The following is a 24,706-nucleotide window of genomic DNA, read 5'->3' on the forward strand; positions in this document are numbered from 1 at the left end:
AAAACAACTGGAATAGGCTATTAATAGTCTAATTAAAAAATAATTATAGAAACAAGACAATATTCTGTATAGCGGGACTGTTTTCGTTAGCCTACCTTGTCTTTTCATTTCTGCTATAGCCTATTAGGCTTAAGCCTAAGGTATTTTTAAAAAATTTTATTTTATTTAAAAGGAAATGATGATATGATAAGTTGCATATAATTGTTAATAAACTGTTTTTTTTTTTTTAATTTTTTGTGAAAATGTCTGATAGTACGACCATTTGGGTATCCTGTAGCCTATATATTTTTTTAAATTAGTATATCAAATAGAATTACAAAAAGAATTGATTGGGCATAATGATGATGATTAGTCTATTATTATTATTATTATTATTATTATTATTATTATTATTATTATTATTAGGCTATTATTATTAGGCTATTATTATTATTATTATTAGGCTATTATTATTATCATCATCATCATCGTTAAACTAGCTTATTGTTTCATCCTCGTAAAAGTTTTAATAAAAATATTTTTCCGAGTCAATGATCTAAGTTTTTTCATAGAGTCAATGATCTAAGGTTTTTCGCTCTATCATAAATTAAATAATGTCAAAAAACTATTACACGCCGTTTAATAATTAACCATTTCCATTCTCATAAAGATATTGTTACAACAATACATTTAAAAATAATCTTTATAAATTTGCCTTCCATTGCATTATTTTTACGCTTGTTATGTTCTAAAATCGCCCTAAATTATAAAAAGGCCTGACGCATTTATATAATATAAGGCAGTCTGAGCGCGCGCGAGAAAAAAAAAAAAAAACATTAAGTTTGATGGATGTTAATGATAAAGCGCTAGCTTGCGCGCGGTCATTATGACGCTGTAAGGTCACGCGCCTCAAAATGTAGTCTTGAAACCAAATTAAAGACTATTTAACCGAAGCATACAGTTAGAACAATAATCAAAACGAAAGGCCTGTCCCTTCTCAAACCAAATCAAATTGTGAATTCCAATTGAAAATAGATTTGAAATGTATTCCGCCTCTTAAATGTCCTTCAGATTTGTATATCGCTTCAAGATATTACTGTACCTGCTCAGCTGAAGTGCATTTATTAACACTTTTATAGTGTCTGCTAAAATGTGTTTCAAAGCTCATAAAAAGCCAGTCTCTGAATCATTGTTATCCATCCAGTCCACTCCCACAAACACACAAACACACACACACACACACACACACACACACACACACACACACACACACACACACACACACACAGAGAGAGAGAGAGAGAGAGAGAGAGAGAGAGAGAGAGAGAGAGAGAGAGAGAGAGAGAGAGTTTATTGAGACTCCCTGCATGCTGAATGAGTATACAGGGAGGAGTATTGTACAGGGAGAAGTAAATGAATGAAGTGTTACACTCATCTTTCCTCACTAGCTCTGGCTCCTCCTCCTCCTCCCGACTCCTTGGAGTGGCTCTGTATGTGAGCTCCTAGGCCTCCAAAGAAAACAGACACGCAAGAAAGGAGGAACCTCTCTTCTGCTCTCCTCACTCCATTCACAGAGCCTACGAGAACTTACCCCTGCTGGGACCTCCCAGCTGAGCCCCCGTTTTCTTTTCTCCCATTGTGACATGGACTATTCTGGTTGAAAACGACAGACGTTTTTAGCGAAGAGCACTTTTCGCTGGCCGTGACCCAACTTGACTTAGCGATGACACCTTGACTTTGGATTTTAGCACCGAACCGAACTCAAACCAGATCTGCGTTGGACCTCGTCTCTCAGCTGGGCCGCTCAGGTGTTTTGTTAGCACCCCGAAAAATGGGTTCCGACGTACGTGACCTCAACACTCTTCTCCCTCCCGTGCCCACGTTGCCCGGGGGGAACGGCAACTGCGCCCTGCCCGTGAGCAGCACCCCGCAGTGGGCTCCTATGCTGGACTTCCACTCCGGCGCACCCTACAGCTCGCTGGCCCCGCACTCCTTCATCAAGCAGGAGCCCAGCTGGGGCACGGCCGACCCCCACGAAGACCCTCACTGCGGGCTGAGCGCCTTCACCGTGCACTTCTCTGGACAGTTCACTGGCACTGGGGCCTGCAGGTACGGAGCCTTCGGGGCCCCTACACCCAGCCAGCCCCCACCCAGCCAGCCCAGGATGTTCAGCAATAGCCCTTACCTGTCCAACTGCATGGACAGCCAGCCCAGCTCCAGGAATCAGGGTGAGAAACTTCTTTAATGCCACTGTATAGTTCAGTTCTGGGTCTTACATTGTTCCTGAGCTTAAGCCATAATTTGTCAGTAGACATAAATGTTTGTATTAATTATTAAAGGCACAAATCATCACATTTTACTGGTATGAGGCCTATAACTTTGACTGTTTTATTTTAAATTCTATTTCAGTCATTTAGTTTAAATGTCGTCTGCTTTAATACACATTTAATCGTTTGCTAAATACATAATGTGCACTTTTTTGCAACTTTAGTTGAGATTTCATATAGTCCAATTGAAATTGGATCATTTATATTAACTAATTGGCTTAAAAGTCAATAAATATAAACAATAAGTATGAATTTTATTGGAATGAGGATTATAACTTTTTGCTTTTCTTTTAGTCATTCAGTTTAAATGTTATCTACTTAATATATGAATTAAATTACACACTTTAAAACAACAACAAAAGTACTTTATTTTTTAGTTTGGATCTTCTTATGCCATCAGTTTCATAACATGTTGAAATCGGAACATTAATACTAAATATTGGTCTAAAAGTCAATAAGAGTATACATGTTCCTATTCATTAATAAGGACAAGAATCACTGATTTGATTGGTATGGGGTCTATAACTTGCTTATTTTAATGTAAACTTTATTCAAGTCATTTAGTTTAAATGATGTCTGCTTAATACATGCATTAAAAAAAAAAGCTTGAGCTTTAATGTTGCACTTTTTTAATAGTATACTTCATTTTTTTCTCTTATATATCATCCCATTCAGTTTCATAACATGCTAAAATGGCTCAACCATTAGCTAAAAAGTTAATAAGTTATTAGATGTAATGTCAAAGTAGTGTAAATTTGTTTATGAATTTATATTGAAACCAATATTTTCTGAAAATGTCAATACTTTAAATGTCAAACTAAAAAATATATGCCATTACAAATTAGTCAAAAATAAAACAGTTGGTCATATATTTTACAGTACATCTTTTGTAATATTTACGTTTTTAATGTGAGGAATGAGCACACTTTGTCTAACTTTATGAAGAGAGTGTAGTTTGTCAGGATGTGAGCTTGTTTTAACAGTAAGGTAGTAAGTGAGTAAATGCATTCTGTGATTTATCCATCACCAGGGCCATCACCTCACACATATTTGTCTGCCTTGAGTAATTATGTATCTCAATGCTCCTGTATTTGGCAAAACAGATCCTAGTTATTTTACAGATATGCTCCAAACACCTCATCACACAGGCGTTTAATGCATGCTGGGTCATTGCTGTGTCAGTGTGTAATAGACTTTAGGTGACTGGCTTGGGGTTTCAACTTATGGGATAATAACGTTGTGCAGTTAGACAAGAAAAATATTTTTCTTCCTTTTCATGATGACTAATTGACGAAAAGAAAGACGAAAAACTGCACCTGCTAATAATATTTTAAAACCCGAAAGATTATAATAAAGTGAAATTGATTTCAAATAAGCCAAAACTATTTCATAAAGGAAATATAGCATGAATAAATGCCTATTTGAAAGTAACTGTAAAAAATGATATGATCAATAATTTATGACATGTTTTTACATTGCTTTAACTCGTCAAAACGCCTTTTAAAGTTAATTTTAAGGCAGTTTAATGTAATTTAAGTTGAAATGACGTAAACATCCAAGTTGACTGTACTTAAAAAAGCAACTTTTTTTTTACAGTGTACATAACTTGATAACCTTACTTTTTGAGACTTTTTGAATTTAAATAAATAAGACTTTAAAAAAGTACTGCACTTTAAATGTCTAATGATTTAGCATATTTATAAATTATACACAGAAAAACATCAAATAAAAGGTTTATCCTGCCTGATGATATGTCGCTTGGAAAACCAGAGTTATTGGTTAATAAAATTCACATTTTCTATGTATTTTATGATTACATAAATACATTTTCTCCTTCTCTCATTCGTCAATGAATGCCTTAAAAAACTACAAGATATTTTGCAGTCATTCTAACAACTTTAATCCATGTTTCTATTATAAATTCTGCATCCTTTTAAAATATTTTGAAAAATATTAACACGTACATTTTATTACATAGAGTATATATTTAAAATAAATATATACAATTTTGTAAAAATACATGAACACATGATGAGCAGATTAATAATAATCAAGATAATCAATAATAATAAATAACATCAGACATGAGATCTTGTTTTCGGTGCTTGAGTTACCTCAGACATGAGAATTAAAAAAAAACCACCAACATCTAAGACATAAGTCTCCCTAAGACATCTGATAATCGTATAGTTCTAAATTGCATTTTGAAAATCTAAAGTTACAATTAATTGTGGGTGCTGCCACTCTTCACAATACCAGGCCAGCGACCAGCTCTTCACTGACTCCCAGGTTAAATCTCTCGCTGAGACCCGGTAGGGTGGAAGAGAAATGGTCATCTTTAATGAGTTTCTGAGTCTCTGAGGTGAAAGTGGTTGGCTTGTAATTAATGAAGATGGTGGTGGGAGACCATGATTTACGATGTTACGTCTGACCTGGGGTTAGACCCAGGCATGATTCACCCCCTAAACCTGGTGTCGGCTCTCGGCTACACCGTCCTGCCAGCGTTTGTTTTCCTCGCACAGCTTGTCCGCTCACCCCCGCTGGGCAGTGGAGGGGTGATTAGGATCCAAAGGAAAATATTCCGATTATTTGGAGAGTTGCTGCGTTTTTGTGTTTAATAACAGCTAATAGAGACGTGCTGATGTCGTTTTTATTTCTGGCACATAGATGGGTCGTTTCCATCTCAACTGCAAATGTTTGAAGTTTGTGGAATAATCAGGCAATTCTAAAATTACTGAAACATAAATGGTATAAGATCTATAGTAGTGGCCAAAAGTGATGTCTGCTCTAGTAAAAATTGACATCTTCACCATTTATTCAAATATCATTATGAATGTATTGAAGATTTTGTAAGAATTGAGTCAATAATGCAATAAAACCAAATTTTGCAGATAATAATTTTAGGCCAGGTTGTTATACTTTTTGTTGTTGCATAAATAAAACCTGTAGCTGCAGTGTCCATGTTTATTTGCATAACATCCTTAACCAGGTTTAGTGTTTTGTTCTTTCCCTCATATTTAAAACATATATATATATAAGAAATATTTTCTAATATTTTGAACTTGTAGGGACATCACTACTGTATAAAAAAAAATCAATACATATTTAAAATATTTCTGAATAGTCTGCAGTTTAGGGAATAATTAGGCAATTTTAAAAATTCTAAAACAAAAATGGTTCAAGATCTATATTTAAAACTTATATTTAAAATATTGTAAAATATACATTAATTTATATTTCCATCTCAACAGGAAACATTTGAAGCTTATGAAATACTTAGGCAATTCTAAAATTCCTAGAACAGAAGATCTATATTTCAAATACGTGTATAATTGTTTTCATATATGTAAAATATTTCTGACTTTATTTATATGATCTGTCCCAGGTTACGGCACAGTCGCCTTTGATGGAGCCACGAACTACGGACACACGCCTTCCCACCACACCTCGCAGTTTCCCAACCATTCCTTCAAACACGAGGACCCCATCACGCAGCAAAGCAACATGGGTAAACACAAACACGCCATGCACTAAATTACGCTTTATTGTGTTTGTATAAATGCATTTATTGGAGGACACACTCTGTGGTTTGAGATCTTGCCCTTGCTCTTTGAACTTACAGAGCGGTTTCTGTAATGTCATTCAGGGGGCAAGTTGCACAAAACGTCCCATCGCTGAACGGTAAATCAGCCCAAACTTTCCTTTCTCCCTATAGTCCTCTCTGCTCTAACGCACATCATAATGTCAAACATCAGCAAACAGCCAACCGGGCGATTTGGTGTTCATTGTGCCGCAGTAAATTCTTCCTGAGGTCTCGGTGCTAGTGACCAGAAGACTCTGGGATGTAAGATCCTTTTTCGGAATGTTCAGAACTACCATGGGACGCATTCACAATACGGGGGCCGGATGAGCCAAAGCAGCGATTCCTCATTTGCGCTCGAAAAGGAGAGCGAGAGGTCTGCGTGCTTTATGGCTTCAAAGAAACCCAGCCTGTTGTTTTCATAACTGCTAAGTGTACTCGGCTGCGTCTTCATAACCCTCCCTCACGCTCATATTCCCTTTGTAAGCCGGACTACGCCACACATGCTCGATCATGCGTCGCGCTGGAACTGCAAAGTTATGATACTCTGAGCATCCAGGCATGGTTATTTTCCACGAGGGACTCAAGAACAACAGAGCGCGCAAATGTTCATTCTCGTTAATTAAACTATGGAGAGAATTATTCAAAACAAAATGTATTAAAAATCAAACGCAATGATGATATCCAAAGTGTGATAGAGGACAAAAGTGAGAAGTTCTTGTTATTTAAGGAAAAAACGTTCAACCATTTGTTTTCTTTATCTCTTGCAGATGTACTCTATCACATCATGTTTATTTATAAGAATACATTTATTTAAAAAATCCTGTATAAATTGGTCAAAGGTTTTGTACAACTCAGACCAAGACATGATAAAAAAAATATACAAAGACTGTTAAAACATACAAAAGATATAAATATAAAGTTTTATAATATTTTTTTACAGAATTTATATAATGTTTATTTTAATACTTAAGTAAATTCACTCAAATACTTAAGTAAAAAAACTACGAAAATAAGAAAAATATAAAGTCCAAAAAGAATATTAAATAATAAACAAAAGACACATATTAAAAATATAAATATTTATTTGAGTATTTTTTTTATAATATTTTATAAAGATTTTTACAGTATTTATATAATTTTTATATTAATACTTGAGTATATTTACTCAAATACTAAATACTAAAAAAATGACAAGAAAATACGAAAAACAAAAAAAGATAAATAAAACAAAAGACAAATATTAAAAATCTATTTTATAACATTTTATAATTATTTTACAATATGTAATGTTTATATTAATAGCTCGATTAATATAAAATAAATACAAAAATATTGATATTATTCTATAAATAATAATAATAATGTAATAAGACATACAAAAAGATTTATTTTAAATACACAAAATGGCAATATCCGAAATCATTGTCTGTGTGGTGACATTTTTTGGTCCCCATGAGGAAAATAGCTAATAAATCAGACTAAATTATATTTTCTGAAAATGTAAAAATGCAGAAAGTTTTCTGTGATCGGTATGTTTAGGGTTAGGGAATGGAATATAACGTTTGTGAAGTATAAAAATCATTATGTGTTATGGAAAGTCCCCTTACAACATGAAAAAATGTGTGTGTGTGTGTGTATGTGTGTGTGTGTGTGTGTGTGTGTGTGTGTGTGTGTGTGTGTGTGTGTGTGTGTGTGTGTGTGTGTGTGTGTGTGTGTGTGTGCTTGTTTTTGTGAAATATCAGGACACAAATGTGTACAATGACATTGGTATGACACAGGTATTACAAGAAGAGGGTGAAATATGAAGACATTACCCATGTCCCCATTTTTTAAAATGCTTATAAAACATACAGGATGAGTTTTTCTGAGAAAGTAAAAATGAAGAATGTTTCCTGTGATGGGTAGGTTTAGGGGCTGGGGCAGTGTAGGGGGATATATTGTACAGTTTGTATAGTATAAAAACCATTACGCCTATGAAATGTCCCCACATGTCACAAAAACAAACGTTTGTGTGTGTGTATCCAAGTTTGTAGCCAATTCAAAGAGCTGATGCTTGTGTATAAGATCTTAGAAATCAAATCGATGTCAGGAACATATGCTATCAAAGGCTTTTCATGAATATGTCTGTTCTATTTCAGGTGACCAGCAGTATCCTGTCCCTCCTCCAGTATACGGCTGCCACACTCCTTCTGACAGCTGTACTGGCAGTCAGGCTCTGCTCCTGAGGAACCCGTACAACAGGTAGGGCTCCGGCGCCGGTCCTATCCATCACGCAAATAGCATCTCAAGGTCTTTTGAAACATGTTCCTCGCGCATGTTTGACTCCTCTCTCTCTCTCTCTCTCTCTCTCTCTCTCTCTCTCTCTCTCTCTCTCTCTGCAAGACGTACATCATTGAGCATCAGATTTTTTTAACGCTTCCTTAAAAGAAAAACAGACGTCATGCAATTTAATATATACTTTAAAAGATAGCAAAAATGTCCAGACAGACTACAGCCAGTACAACCGATAGCTGTCAGGAGTCAGGACACTCGGGCGCAGGAAGTTCAAATCCTGTTCTGTTCAATAACCAGGCCTGTGTAAGAAATCAGAAATCTTCAGAAATCTGTTATGGTCGGCTCCAAAAAGTCACGCTGCCACTGAGCACGTAGAGGAAGCGGGGAAGTGAAGTAACAAGAGGAGGAAAAGGAGGAAAACTTGTTCGTACAGGATGTTCAAATAAAGTTTCTGCGGGCATTTTTTTTAAAAAGTGCATTAAAAATATACACAGTTCAAAAGTTTGCGCTCGGAAGAAGTCTCTTATATTCACCAAGGCTCAATACAATACAGTAAAAACAATAATAGGAAATATTGTTAGTATTTAAAATAAAAATGCATGTATTCATGTGATGGCAAAGCTGAATTTTCACTCCTAAGTGTCATGTTCCTTCAGAAATCATTCTAATGTGCTGATTTGCAACTTTAGAAACATTTATTACTATCATCAATGGGGATTGCTTAATATTTTTGTGGAAATGGTGATGCATTTCTTTCCAGATTCTTTAAATAGAAAGTTCAATATAACAGCATTTATTTAAAACAGAAATAGTTTGTTATATAAAGGTCTGATCAATTTAATGCATCCTCCCTGAATAGAAGAACAATTAAAATCGTACTAACCCCAAACTTTTTAATGGTTTTGTAATCCGCTGTTAAACAAACCAAAATATTTCTGGACAATACGAGTAAATGGAGTGCTCTAAAAAAAAAAATCCCAAATTTCAGTATAAAACACAAGTGTCAGGGTTTAAAAATGCGAAATGGCGTAATTTCATTTGACAGAATATTGCCAAATTAAAGCTGCGTTCTGTCAAACGTGTTTACTAAAGGTCAAGTGTTGCACAGCAGTGTGTACAACGCCAAGACAAACGGTTTAATCCACCACCCGTTTGCACTTTCAGACCAGCTCTGAATTCTTTCATTCTGATAAGTGGTTAACTGTTCTCGGTGGAATTCCCTTCGCAACTTCGGCTAACAGTAAGAGTATTACAGCCTCAAAATGATCTCACATTCCTCGGATGCTTTCGCCATGTTGTTTTTCCAGCGCAGAGGGAACATAAAGATTCAAAATAACAGAATTGGGATGATAAGAGGACTCTGACTCAGGTCAAACTGCATTTTCCAGTTCCCGCTTCTCTGCGTTGTAATAAACAGGCCGCGGCGAGGCGGCTGTGAATCCTCAAATCAAAATGCTGTGCCGCTTTTCAAATCAAATGCCTGGTACCTCCAGCCCTGTATTTACACAGGCCTCCAGCTTAAAGCGTTTTTTTTTTTTTTTGGTAGCACGAGGTGACTGGGATAAAAACATGTCCAGATTTTCAAAGCAAAATTAGGTTGTTGTTAATCTCAAAGACAGATGTAGCGTAAACTATTCACAATCTACAAGCTTCCTGCATCTGCGTCTGGTGCGTCAAATATGAAAAACAAAGATCCAGACCATGTTGTACAGGGAGCCTACCAGACCACTGTTATATCTGACCAAACTATGAATTCTTTTTCATGGATTTTACTCGGTTTAATGTTTTTCTTTTTTTTTAAGAACTGATATCTTAATTATGTTCAAACCTGTCTACACAGTAAAAAAAAAAATGTTTCAATTTAAAAAAAAGTAAGTGTTGCTACCCATGCTACCATAAAATTGTAAGTTTAGGCCACATGCACACGAAGCCAGAGCTTTCCCTATCCAATCTTTTTTTCCCCTCGTCTCAAGGAATATCTGCGTACACACGAAACCACTGAAACCACTCAAAACGATGTAACATCATCATTTCACAAAATATATTGTCCTGTAAACACAAAAACACAAGGGTGTCGTTTTCAGATTTATTCACTCTGGGACCGAGTTTAAAAAAAATAGCGATTTTGCGCTCCCAAAAAATGTTTGCGCTCCCGGATCCGTGTGGGAAACGGCGATGCAATACAAAATTTTATGTATACAGCTAAACATGTTTACTATGTGACAACTTGGAAAGTTCAGTTGACTAAACTTAAAATTTTAAGGCAGCACACTTACCTTTTTTTTTTTTTTTTTTTAAGTCAAAACAACAATTTTTATTGTATTATTTTAGCTGCAAAAATCGTTTTTATTGTTGTTGTTTTAGGGTTTTAGGCTTTACGTTGTCGTCTCATTGAATTGTAAAATTTAATATAGCATTACAGAAAAGATTAGTAAGCAATTTTGTTCAATTAACAACAATTTCTCTGTTAAAACATGTTTTACTTGAACTGCAAAAGATGTGTAAATCATAATAGTCGTTTTAAGTTTTTATGGTTTTAAGCATTATGTTGTCGTGGGAATTAATGGTAAAATCTGATATAACTTACACAGAAAAGATTAAAATCATGTTAATATATAATGTTTACTATATGTCTTGTGGCTATATTTTTTAAACGTGTGGCTCAATCATATATTTGACTCAGTTTAAAAAAAAACCTGACATTAATTCTTATGTTAAAAACTATTTGAGCTACGTAAAGCTATGTAAATTATATATTTTTTTTGAGTCATTGTAAGGTTTTAGGCATTACATTGTCATGGGAATGATTTGTAACACTGGATAAAACTGCACAGAAAAGATTAGTGATAGTGAAGGTTAGTAAGCATTTTTTTGCAGACTAAAATCATGTTAGCGCATCATTTTTACTGTACGTCTTGTGCCTAGATTTTGAACTTTTAGTATTTTAACACTTACAGCTGGGCTTCATTTACCTCAATGCAATGCCATAATGGGATAAATGCTGTTGATTAAATTAAAGGTATATTCAGAACGTAAAGTTATCATTATTGGAATAATCCTGAAACATTTTTAACACACATGTAAAAGAGCCATATTGCATAATTGGTTTCTTGAGGCAGTATTTTCTCAAAACAAACTCTTGTTGCTGAAATGCTGTTATGTTCCTTCAGCAGTGAAGCAAGCACAGTACCAGGTACCGGTTCATACCGTCGTATGCTGTTGCCTGTCTGTGATGAAACACTATGATGTCAGAGTTGCTGTAGATAAATCCAAACTATGTGTTTGGGTGAGCACCTGGCAGGGTAAATAATGGTTCTACGGACAGGCTTTTAATAACGTATGGCAGGTTTTTGGTCAGAGGGATGACCTGATTAACAGATCACCCCGGTGGCATGGGTAAACTCCTTTTTTCTGCGCATATGACACATTCATTCGCTGTTACCCAGGATGCCTTTGTCAAAAAGGCTATTTTTCATCCACACATTCTTTACATGCGACAGTGGTTGCTGGTTTTTAATATGAAGAGTGCTTGTTGTAAAGGAAAATACTGTACATGCATATTTTCTTAAATAGTCTTTCTGTTGTTTTCAATCCCAGCAGCGATAATTTATATCAAATGGCGTCACAGTTGGAGTGCATGGCGTGGAATCCTGTCAACCCTTTGGCATCCACTATAAAGAGGTAGGTCGACGTGACCCACTCCTGTCATGTAGGAAATTCCTCTGTGATTTGGATAAGCACACATTTGCTTCAGCTAAGAGAAGAGAAGGACTTATAATATGCTTCATTTGAGGTGCTGATATTGTGAGGTTCTGATAATGGGTCTGAATGCAAGTTGAATTATGTGTGCTAACCACATCGGTTTGGGTTCTGTTTCTTTTATGGTACATTGCCATGGATGTCAGAAAAGCCATTTTAGATTAATTGCAAATAGTAGAACACTAGCCAGATCAAAACAAGAGAGGGAAAAAAATGACACTTTAGTTACAAGTTGAATGTCAATATTAAAGCTTTCTTTTAAAGGTGCACTATGTAGTATTTGTGCAGTAAAATATCCAAAAACCGCCAGGCCAGTGTTATATTTTTTGTTCAGTTGAGTTCTTACAATATCCCAAATGTTTCCAACTATTTGTAAATTGTGAGAAAATTGCTATTTTAACCAAGGAGCCGGGCCGTCTGAGGGAGTCGCCTGTCAATTGCGTCATATCTGCGTTACCCTCGGTTTCTGGTTTTATTCTGCAGAAAGGCTTTTCTCTTAGCAGTGTGAACAAGTGTCACAGCAGCCACTGAGCGAACGCACAGAGTAATGTCATAACATCATTTTAAACACACTTAAATGTATCTAATATGATAAACAGAGCTGCGTTACCTCATACTCATGACCGGAAAAGCGGAAATGGCACCCGCGACTGTGCCCCTTCATAATATAAGTCCCGCTGCTTGCGAGCCGTGTGTTGCGTAACAATCGCTCCAGCGGCCTTGCTCAGCTCCACAACCCTCGGCCCTGCTCTGCTTCATACTACAGTAACGTTAATAACTGCGTCCATGAACATGATTTCTGCCCGAGTCCTGGCCCGATTCTTTTCCACCGGCTGTGAGGTGAAGACCACATGTCCCAAGATTTCTGAGCTCAAACCTGCCGTCATCAAACTACGCCTTTGTTTTGAATAGACGCCCTCTAGCAGACGGAAAAGTTACTTAATGTAGCTTTAAGGTGAAATATGTTACTTTAGTGCCTCTAGTGTCACCAAACGGAATTATATGTGAAATTTTATGTAAAATGTAAAAATGCTAAGCATCTGCTATTGGTTCGATTAAACAGTAGGCTTGAGAATTAATAAACATTTCTAATTATGCTATTTTTCAGCTATTTTTCAAATAGCAGAACCGAATGCCTTTCTGTTAATTGCTGTTGCATGCACATTTAATCATCATATAGAAAACTGTATTAAAAGTCTGTGACAGAGTTTCCTGCGCCACTTAAAACAGTGAACGGTGGGCAATATGCATTTAATTGGGTAAATATATACTGTAAAAAATAAAGAAATTATAATTTGGTGCCAGGACATTATCCTGTAATTTTACGGAAATTTCCGTTAACCCTAAAACACAACACAATGCAATGTGTCCTTCAAATTACAAGTAAAACACCTGTTAAAAAATAAATAAATAAATAACTGGGAAAATTCCTTCATATTTATACAGTAAATTGTGCCATACTTTACAGTCTAAGGAGGACTTGTGTTAAAGTAATTTATGTGCATTTATTACTGCAATGAGCTGGTGGCGCTATAACTATATCTAAAAATATTTACTTGTAGATGTCTTCAAGCCAGGACTTTTATGAAAACGTTTGGGGTAGATTGGACATTGAATCTTTCACTTACAACTTTCTATTTCATGGCATTAATAACATGCTTTAACCATAGTTAAGTGTTGCTAACATGGACAGTGCATCTCCGATTCCTTCCACTGTAGAAAAATTAAGCCAAAATATATCGGTCGTTTCTGATTGTTTCCTGCCCATACTCCAGTTCCCACTGATTCAAGCACACGCACAGCTGTCAATCATGACCTTACACTCCGTTTTTATAGCATCAAATAACTAACTGAAACCAAATTTATCTTAAAAACAAACACTTTATTGCCTACAAAAACATCCGGTTTGGACTACAGGGAGCTTCTTCCTGGGTTGGTGACATCATAAACCCTTGCAAGTCTCCGCAGATGCGACTTCTGCCTGTAATGTTAAGGGCCGTGGCGTTCCCGGACAACCTGTGCTTGGCACTTCAGCCAATAAAAATACAGGAAACTACATTTGGTCATCTAACCAATCTAAGACAGTTGCATTTTTCGGAGGGATGGGCTTCATAGAAGCAGGAAGCAAACGAGCCGTTCAAAGGACAGTGCAGACAGCGATGTGGAATAAAGGTCAAATATAAGAAAATACGGCGTTTTTGAAAAAAAGAAGAAGTATTAAGACATGTTATACTGCGTCCCAAACACAACCAAGCTTAGAATAACACCACGGAACCACCCCTTTAAGTCATGTCTCGTCCTGTTGCCAGTATGTGGTGCTATTACTATAACTGAATACTGGCATGTAGACAAATGAATTCTGGGCAGATTGGATATTAATAATAATAATAATAATTATAATAATTATAATAATAATAATAATGATAATAATAATAATAATACATTTTATTTATAAAGCACTTTATATTAAAAAGAAAATCTCAAAGTGCTACAAAGGGAGGAAAAAAATAAAATATTATAATATTAATATATTTAGAATTAAGTTAAAATCAGCACAAAAATGGAAACACATTTTTAAGTTTTAAGTTTTTAGTTTTAAAAGCATATTGCATGTAGCCTATAAATTACAACTTCTTCTTTCATGTAGTCAGATTACAATGCGAATGACTTACAGGAAGGCTTTTTTATTTAGGAACAAATCATACTCCTCACCTCAGTGCAGTCTGATTCTGAACTCTTATGACTCTTGGAAACCTTTTAATAAATTAAAAACAACCAATGGACTGGTAGTTTCCTGAATGAATAACTCCTTTTTGAAGTTTGACTCAAACATACAGCTTACAATTAACTTTAAGACCAAGCATGCGTTTTTCAGTAATATTTTAGTGAATTAAAAACATACAGCGCAACCGTAGTCGTAAAAAAAACATAGGAACCCCCCCAACCCCCAACTTTCTTCTCATCTTTCTGTTTGTGCCAGAGTGTGCACATGCAGAATTAGCCTCTGTTTTGTCTGGCTAGAGAATGATATCCTGCCATATATTTCTGCCAGTGGCACCTCAGCCTTGACCAGGCCGAGCGCCGGCCCGCCGGGAGGAAGGGAGCCGTGCAGGGGGAGGTGGAAGTGCATCAGTGCACAATGGGACAGCCTCTACTCCCCCTGGGACCCAAGCGAGAATCCACAGTCACGTTCGGCCAGGCGGTGAGGAGGCTGTGACCTCTCTCCAGTCTCTCTGAAAGAGAGGAGAGGAGCCCTGGGTGACGGAATGATTCATGTGCTGATAAATGAGAGGGACGGTGCTGGTTTCGGTTGAGAAAAAATCAGACACGCTGATCGATCTCAAGGGGGCTGCCATGGAAGCATTAGCTGTGGCTCCTCAAGCCAAACTTAATCATTCCTATATACGTCCAACTATATAAAGCTCTTCGCATTCCTCCAAATCCCACGTCTGTCACAAGACCAAGGTGGTTCGGCTTGGGTGAATGAATGAACTGTGAGAAGATTTACTGCAGGATGCTGTTTTGGACTGTCTTTCTGTCTGGCTGGTCCTGTGTAGAGAAAAAAAGAGAACTTTATACCTCTTGAACTGTTAAACAAAATTTGCAAAATTTTGTTCAAAGATCTTCGCAGCAACATAATGTGTGGTCTTTTCTCCAAAGGGGAAACATGGTGTAGAATCGTCCTGAGAAACATGTATTTACAGCGTGACGTAAAAAGGCATACCGCTGAGGTTCAGGCAGAAGTTCAACAGTGAGCAAGACCATACATTCCCCATTCATCTCTCTGACTGGCCCTTCCTCGTGTTTGGGGCAAAAAATATTGCTCTTTGAAACAGGGAGCAATTTGCCCCAATGTCAGAATGAGTTACAAAGACATGAATCTGTGTATTTTATGGCTAGCAATGCCCTCTATATGTCTTCCAAACTTTGTGAAATAATGCATGGATAGATTTAGGAAGAACTTTATCTGCTGTCGCGCATAAATAGGAAAGTTATGAGCTTGGAACAATTGTTGACATTTTTACATGCATTAAAACATGTCTAGTTATAGAACCATATCAGACAAACAGATACAGACAAACATTAAATTGTTGATTAAATATATGTTAAATCGTTTTTTTCAACATATTATAACAGATCTTCACACTACAAAATAAAAGAAATTCAGTATTTTGTCTTAGTTTTGAGTAAAAATATCTGATACCATGACTTGATTTCAATATACAACAAATATGTACAAACATTTTCAAAAGTTTGGGGTCGGTAAGATTTTTTAATATGTTTGAAAGAAGTCTCTAATGCTCACCAAGGCTGCATTTATTTGATCAAAAATACACTAAAACAGTAATATTGTAAAATATTACTACCGTTAAAATAACTTCAGAAACCATTCTAATATGCTGATTTGGTGCTCAAGAAACATTTCTTATTTTTATAATTTTATCAATATTGAAAACAGGTGTGCTGCTTGATAGGTTTGTGGAAACGTGATGCATTTCCCCCCAGATTCTTTGATGAATAAAAGGTTTTAAAGCATTTATTTGAAATGGAAATAGTTTGTAATATTATAAATACATACAATAAATGCATCCTTGATTAATAATTCATTTTTTAAAATCTAAACATTTTCATTGCAAGACACAAAATGTTAATCACAAGATATATGCTTGTTGCAATCAGCTGGCATTTGACCTGTCATCTGAAAAAGCTCACTTTATTCCATCTAAACACAATAACAAACAAATTCTCCCCATTGAACACAAACAGCCATGCAGGAGGGTATGAGAGCGACCCCAACTCGCCCATGGTCTACAGCTGCAGCACGCAGTACCGCATCCACACCCACGGTGTCTTCAGAGGCATTCAGGTCAGTATCTCTTACTCACGGCACACTTGAGTTCACTCCCAGGACACATGACGATTCTTTGTGCTCTTGGGATGTGCTCACATTGGGCCAAGGTCAGGCCACGGCGTACAAAGACACACATGGACTTACATACTCAACCCTTAATCAAAAGGTTGATTATACAACTTGAAATACAATAAAATGAATAACCCAAAAAGAAAGAGGGAAAAAAAGATTTAGAAGAGTGATACAGTGTCTTAAATAACTAATAAAAAAGAGACAAATATAATTTAAAAAGAAGGTGTTGAAGAAAACCGTCTGACGCAATGAGAAGACTATGCGAGAGGAAGCAGGCCCCTGCCAGAATAGTTGAGAGATTTGAAAGGCATTTCAGGATGAAAAGCGAAGAGGAATCACTTAAAAAAGTCCATTAGCCGTAAAGCTGCAGTTTCCAGTTGTCTGCTGCTCATACATATAAATCATTAGCTCTTAATTAATGTCTGTCAGCGGCCCTAAAGCAGTAAAAGAAGAGATACTCCAGAGCTGCTCTTGTTCAGAATGGGATGCCTTTCTTCACTTCTCTGTTTACTCTTTCTTTTCTTATTGTATAAATGTGTGATGGGCAATTTTTCAGCTTGGGGGTGAAATGGTTAGATAGATAGATAGATAGATAGATAGATAGATAGATAGATAGATAGATAGATAGATAGATAGATAGATAGATAGATAGATAGATAGATAGATAGATAGATAGATAGATAGATAGATAGATAGATAGATAGATAGATAGATAGATAGATAAAGGACTGACAAATAGGTGGATAGATAGATAGATAGATAGATAGATAGATAGATAGATAGATAGATAGATAGATAGATAGATAGATAGATAGATAGATAGATAGATAGATAGATAGATAGATAGATAGATAGAAAAAGGACTGACAAATAGGTGGATGGATGGATAGATAGATAGAAAAAGGACTGACAAATTGGTGGATAGATAGATAGATAGATAGATAGATAGATAGATAGATAGATAGATAGATAGATAGATAGATAGATAGATAGATAGATAGATAGATAGATAGAAAAAGGACTGACAAATTGGTGGATGGATAGATAGATAGATAGATAGATAGATAGATAGATAGATAGATAGATAGATAGATAGATAGATAGATAGATAGATAGATAGATAGATAGAAAAAGGACTGACAAATAGGTGGATGGATAGATAGATAGATAGATAGATAGATAGATAGATAGATAGATAGATAGATAGAAAAAGGACTGACAAATAGGTGGATGGATAGATAGATAGATAGATAGATAGATAGATAGATAGATAGATAGATAGATAGATAGATAGATAGATAGATAGATAGATAGATAGATAGATAGATAGATAGATAGATAGAAAAAGGACTGACAAATAGGTGGATGGATAGATAGATAGATAGATAGATAGATAGATAGATAGATAGATAGATAGATAGATAGATAGATAGATAGATAGATAGATAGATAGATAGATAGATAGATAGAAAAAGGACTGACAAATAGGTGGATGGATGGATGGATGGATGGATGGATGGATGGATGGATGGATGGATAGATAGATAGATGCAAATGTATACAATACATTAGTAAAAATGTATAATTTAGAGTAGCTAATCTGAACTAAACTGTCACATACAAATCAGACGTAGCATGCTAGCCCGCTGAGGTGTATTGCCTAGCCTGCTGTGTTATCATCCCCGTGGGGTCAATATATAAGTCTGGCACTACAGCAGAAGAACAGTTTTAGTAATTTACTTATCAATAACACTTAACATTCATTCATTACCGTGCCAGCGCACGAAACGCTATTATGCTAAGCGCTAGTTAATTAAGAGCAGATGGGCTTTAGAAGTGGGCAAATGAGGGAAACGGGAGGAACGGGGGAGTGAAGAAGTGAAATAGGGTCTGCCTAACGTCCGTGACTAACCGTTCACAGTTAGAGCTCATATCAGTAGCATGGGTAAATCTGAATGATCATTTCACAGCTAATTCTGCAGTAATGAACCCATTGGGCATGCTAATCATTAGCGGTTTTCCCCACGGGCACTGGGTTTGGTAGTCTTGTTTGGTGCGGAGCATTTGCTTAGCACGAATTGAATGTTGTCGACTTTCTCACAGGATGTACGGAGAGTACCGGGCATTACACCCGCCATTGTGCGTTCATCTGAGACCAACGAAAAAAGGCCGTTCATGTGCGCCTACCCGGGCTGTAACAAAAGATACTTTAAACTTTCTCACTTACAGATGCACAGCCGTAAGCACACAGGTAAAGACAACCCACAAATGTCATTAAATAGCATTAGCACAAATGCTAAGTTTATCATTAACATGTTTGGTTGTATTAAACTCATAGGGGAGAAACCCTATCAGTGTGACTTCACAGACTGCGGTCGCAGGTTCTCCAGGTCAGACCAGCTAAAACGACACCAGAGAAGACACACAGGTTTGCGCCTCTGTCCCTTATTATTTCTGCCTTCCTGTTTTCCCTCCTAGGATTTCCTTGGTAGCAATTTTTTTTTGTTTTTTTAGGATTTTTGAATTTTCCACAATCCCCAAACTCTAGTTCTGCCATAGAAAGATATGGTAAAATTAGAGTTTGTATGCTAGTGTGTGACTCTGCCATGCAAGCAGAATCATGCTAATGATGCTAATTTCTCATATCTTCTACAAAAAAAGTGTGATAACACAGTCTGCAGTCTTCGACTTAAGGTCGGCTAAATGTTTACGTTTTCACTCGCGTTCCAAGTGTGTGAAAACATCACAGTTTTATGAGTTCTTCAATCAGGCACATTTAGCGCAAGTGTCTGCCGATGTATTGCTATCTGGCTGGATTTGATTTAGAGGATTTTTTTTTCAATCTGACACATTTTGGCACGGCCTCTCTACTGTAGCCTGTACTCGTTCTCTCCTTGTGTGTGTGAGTGTGACCACGCTTGTATGTTCCTGTGTGTGTGTAGGCGTTAAGCCATTCCAGTGCGAAACCTGTCAGAGAAAGTTCTCACGGTCAGACCACCTTAAGACCCACACCCGGACACATACAGGTAAAACAAGTGCGTAAACCTTTTAATTTTTTCATGATTTGCTCCTCTCTTTCTACTCTTTGATGAATAGTTGAACTTTCAGAGGTCACCTTACTTTAGCGTTATGTTTTCAGTTTGTATTCGAAAGCGAGTGCTGAAAAAGTATTTGCTTTAACTGAATTGCAGCGGTTCTCATTTATACTCATAGACTACAGAGCCCCTAAAGGGACATGGTACTGGAAAAAATATGGGATAGGACATGAGGAAAAACTATATTTCAATGCTTTTGGATTCTCTTTTGCAAAACCTCCAACTATAGCATTCAGACGTTTATTCAGAACTTTTTAAATGGCAGATGTAAATTGCACATTTAAAACTATCCATTACAAAATTAATAAATTTTGAACCGTCTATTAAATGCATAGATGGCTCAAACAAAGATTAACATAAATTTGTGACTATTTAGATTATAAAAATATAGCATTACTATAATGGATAAAAATAATTCATAAATAATAATAATAATAAAAAATAAAAATAAAAATTATATATATATATATATATATATATATATATATATATATATATATATATATATATATATATATATATATATATATATATATATATATATATATAGTAGATCATAATACATTACTCGTTTACAAATCCTGACGTCGCATATGCGTGGATCTTGAAACAGATTTTTGAATAGTGAATCATTCGTTTCGGTCAATAATCGAAGTAAAATGCTAATAATCGAATGAATCACGATTCGATACTGATGCAGTGTTTTATATTTAAGCATTAGTGTGTGCATGGATTAATGGAAAGGTTGTGCAGCGTAAAAAAAGGTTTAAAAGTACTAAAGATAAGATTGAAATGTATTAGTATTATCATAAATAGCACATGTCCAACAACGTGTAAAATATTACTATAACTAAAGGCTGTGTAGGAAAAAGTAGATTTCTGGATATTTTGAATTTTAATGAATTTCAATGTTTTTGGATAGCCATGTTATCATGTGGCTGATAAATTTCAACCAATTTTGGTTGAAACAGATAAATAATTAGTGTTTTCTAAATTATTTAATTATATATATATATATATATATATATATATATATATATATATATATATATATATATATATATATATATATATTGTGTATATGTGTATATGTATTTTGTATTTATATAAAATATAATTTATAAATATAGAAATATAACACACCAGGCAGTGTTGTTAGGTGACCTCAATATTATTTAATAAAGCTGATATTTCTTATTGCTCTCTACTTTTACCTTCGATTGCATCCTAATGTCTCTATTTCTCTCTCTCTCTCTCTCTCTCTCTCTCTCTCTCTCTCTCTCTCTCTCTCTCTCTCTCTCTCTCTCTCTCTCTCTCTCTCTCTCTCTCTCTCTCTCTCTCTCTCTCTCTCTCTCAGGTGAGAAACCCTTCAACTGCAGATGGCCAAACTGTCAGAAGAAGTTTGCCAGGTCTGATGAGCTTGTCCGGCACCACAATATGCACCAGAGGAATCTGACGAAGCTGCAGCTGGCCATCTGAGCCTCGTCCTATTGCCGGTGGCTCCACCTGGGTGCTGGTGCGGCCTCGTCCCAAAGAATAAACTGCAGCCTGTTTAAGGAAAAGTAATAGTCTGTTTTCCTGTTTCCCTTTTATAATAGTTCAGGTCATGGAGTTGCAAGACAAGGCAAAACCCACTCCTTATCTGCATGTACAGCACCCCCTAGAGGCAGCTCGCGACGGGCTCTTACACAACACTTCAATGGTGTCAATGTACAAGCCTCTGTTTCCAGTGAGGAAACCTTATGTCTTTTAATAAGATTTTGAGATTTGGGATGTGAAATATTATGTATCTAACAATTAAGTAGATTAATTTATTATGTTTGTTGTAAATTAAAAAGTAATAACAGTTGTTTTCGCCTTGTAAAACTCTTCAGACTATCCGTCCTCAACATATTGTATCTGGAATTGTAAAACTCTTTCCACTGAAGTTCTCATCCATGCTGTTTGTAAAAATCCACTCTTTTTGACCTTACCAGTTAATTTATGAGTAGGTCACACTGGTTATGTGGCTGAGCGATTGTGGTCAAGTTGTAAATATTAGTTTCAATCCTCAGCCAAAACACCAAAAAAATGTAAATCTAGGCAAAATTCTGTTGAATGGGAAATGTGACTCACATAAGTAACGGAAAAGAAATGTGAAATGTATTTGGATGAAAATGTTTTTTGTTGCTGTTGTTTTTTTAAATGAGCCTATTTGTATGTTTGTCGTATATATCTGTTATCGACAGTCATTGCTTTTTTTTGTAAAAAACAAATATTAAACTCTTGGCTTTAACTTGATGAAATGTGACGCTCCAATTCACCTCTGAATTCAAACATTTTACATAGAGAACATTTTAAAATTATCACTTGATAAATATTTTCTCATTTTGATTGTGGGCTTTATTATATACATCTGCAGGTCATTTATAATAAATTCATTTCTTTATTTAGCAAAGTAATGGATAGCTCTTCAGATATGATACAGTATGAGGGACAACCTCACAGCTCCAAGTCTTTGGCTATATATCATTCCGAAACCCTTGTTATTAGCGACACTGTTGGTTGTTAAGTGAACTGCAGCTAGCAGCAACTCGCGCGCACGTAACGTGATTCAAGGCCCCGCCGGATATACTTCTTTCGTTCATAGACATCATGCTTTCGTTCTTCGCTTAGAAGAAAAAGGAAGTTGTAACGTTAAATACTTTTGCAGCAATGGCGTTAAGGATCATTTCGACGTCGTCCACGATGCTGAGAGCGATATTTAGAGATAAATATGTGCTGCTGCACGCTTTTCAATAACATAAACACAAAAAAAATGACAGAGGTGAAAACACAGCATCTGATCATATTGATGTGGCTAAGTTTGCAGCAGACATTCATTCACCTGCATCATGTCGAAAAATGAGGTAAATATTACTGTTGATAGTTTTTGGATATGAAGTATATTTTTTAGGCTAGCTACCCTGCCAACCAATGTGCCTTTTAGTTTTTTTTGTTTTGTTGTTGTTTTTTATGGTGGGACGTTTTCTTAACAGAAATATAATGTTTTTGTTGTTGTTTTTTTATATTTAATGTTCGTCTAACCTTAAATAACCATCACCCAAAAATGAAATTGATGTCATAATGACTCACTTTAATGTCGTTCCAGTAAGACCTCCATTCATCTTCAGACACAGTTTAAGATATTTTTTATTTAGTCCGAGAGCGTATCCAGATGTATGCACAATATACTGTCCATGTCCAGAAAGGGAATAAAAACATCATCAAAGCTATGCATCAAAGTATGTGACATAAGTTAGTTCATTAGAATCTCTTGAAGCATCGAAAATACATTTTGGTCCAAAAATAACAGAAACTACGACTGTATCATTGTCTTCTCTTCCTTGTTTGTGTTCAATCCTCAAATAAAGATTCAAACGGTTATATGAATCAATGAGTCGATCAATGATTCGGATCGCTAGTGTCCCTTGATTTCAGCAGTTTGGCATGCGATCCAAATCATTAAACGATTCACTGATTCATAACCGTTTGAATCTTTATTTGAGGTTTGAACAGAAACAAGGAAGAGAAGACAATGCTGAATAAAGTCGTAGTTTTTGTTATTTTTACATTTATGCATTTAGCAGACGCTTTTATCCAAAGCCGCTTATTTTTGGTGACTTATTTGTCCAAAGTTTTTGTTATTTTTGGACCAAAATGTATTTTCGATGCTTCAGGAGATTCTAATTATCTAACTGATGTCACATATGGACTACTTTGTTGATGTTTTTATTCCCTTTCTGGATATGGACAGTATAGTGTGCATACACTTAGATACGCTCTTGGACTAAATATAAAATATCTTAAACTGTGTTCTGAAGATGAACGGAGGTCTTACGAGTGTGGAACGACCTTAGGGTGAGTCATTAAAGGCATCAATTAAATTTTTGGGTGAACTAACCCTTTAAGGAACCTTCTGTGTGTTATTTTTAGGTTATTTAAAAATAATCTTTCTGCAACGTTCTGGGAACATTATTTTATAGTTGCAAAATTATAACTTAAAAATAACCATTAGGGAACGCTGAGTAGGCTATAATTTATTTTTAGGTTATTTAAAAATAATTACCCTGCATTATTCTGGGAACGTTATTTTATGGTTGCAAAATAATAACCTACAAATATATATATTGCAGGGTGGTCATTTTAAATTCATGGAACGTTATTTTATGTTTGCAAAATAATCTAAAAATAACCATTAGGAAACGTTCTGTTAACTTTTAGGTTATTTAAAAATAACCTCCCAGCAATGTTCTGGGAACGGTATTTTATGGTTGCAAAAAAATAAAACCTAAAAAGAACATTCCTAGAACGTTATAATTTGGTTCTCAAAAAAATAACCAAATGGGAACAAATGCTAACGTTAGGGAAACGTTCTGTGTTGACTGCGTATAGATAGTTTGTGACATAGTTTAAATTAATACCTTTTCTTTGCATGACACATTGACTTTAGAGTACAGAATGTCTCTCGATCAACATTTTCCTGAACATTGTATTCATTTCATTGTCATTGAACAAAAGAGAGGCTCTTGGTAGTGCACTTAAACATTACATTCTTTCGATTTTCTCGCCAAAAATGTCCCGAGTCCTTTACGCAAAATTCAGTCTACATGCAGGCTTCATAGAAAACATACAGTAGGAAGTTGGGAAGGTCTCGTTTTTAGGTTTCCTTACAAGCGGTTCACACATTGCCATTAAAACACCAATTAATGAATATTATTAGCTACATTAAATTTCATTTAGATTA

The 24,706-nt window shown here is 35.6% G+C and overlaps 2 protein-coding genes across 7 annotated transcripts in view; both read left to right on the forward strand.

Annotated features, from left to right (window-relative positions):
• Positions 1 to 1,450, forward strand: part of LOC137064405 (coiled-coil domain-containing protein 73-like) — a 29,135-nt gene extending 27,685 nt beyond the window's left edge. For all 3 annotated transcript variants that reach the window (XR_010901541.1, XR_010901540.1, XR_010901542.1), the window contains one exon: positions 1,428 to 1,450. The gene's annotated coding sequence lies outside the window, so the exon portion shown is untranslated. The remainder of the gene's footprint in view (positions 1 to 1,427) is intronic.
• A 38-nt stretch (positions 1,451 to 1,488) lies between these two features.
• On the forward strand, positions 1,489 to 22,208 carry wt1a (WT1 transcription factor a). Of its 4 annotated transcripts, none has more exons than XM_067435735.1 (9): positions 1,489 to 2,207; positions 5,692 to 5,814; positions 8,028 to 8,130; positions 11,764 to 11,844; positions 16,690 to 16,789; positions 18,950 to 19,097; positions 19,185 to 19,274; positions 19,789 to 19,872; positions 21,299 to 22,208. In XM_067435735.1, exons 1-9 carry the CDS (start codon positions 1,811 to 1,813, stop codon positions 21,418 to 21,420), a joined length of 1,248 nt encoding a protein of 415 aa, XP_067291836.1. In that variant the 5' UTR covers positions 1,489 to 1,810; the 3' UTR covers positions 21,421 to 22,208. The 4 variants fall into 4 exon arrangements, with proteins under 4 accessions (XP_067291836.1, XP_067291835.1, XP_067291834.1 ...); XM_067435734.1 differs by having other exon boundaries at positions 1,491 to 2,207; positions 11,761 to 11,844; XM_067435733.1 differs by having other exon boundaries at positions 1,491 to 2,207; positions 19,789 to 19,881.
• Positions 22,209 to 24,706: the final 2,498 nt, after the last annotated feature.

Source organism: Pseudorasbora parva, chromosome 25 (assembly GCF_024679245.1).
Source record: "Pseudorasbora parva isolate DD20220531a chromosome 25, ASM2467924v1, whole genome shotgun sequence".
NCBI lineage: Eukaryota > Metazoa > Chordata > Actinopteri > Cypriniformes > Gobionidae > Pseudorasbora > Pseudorasbora parva.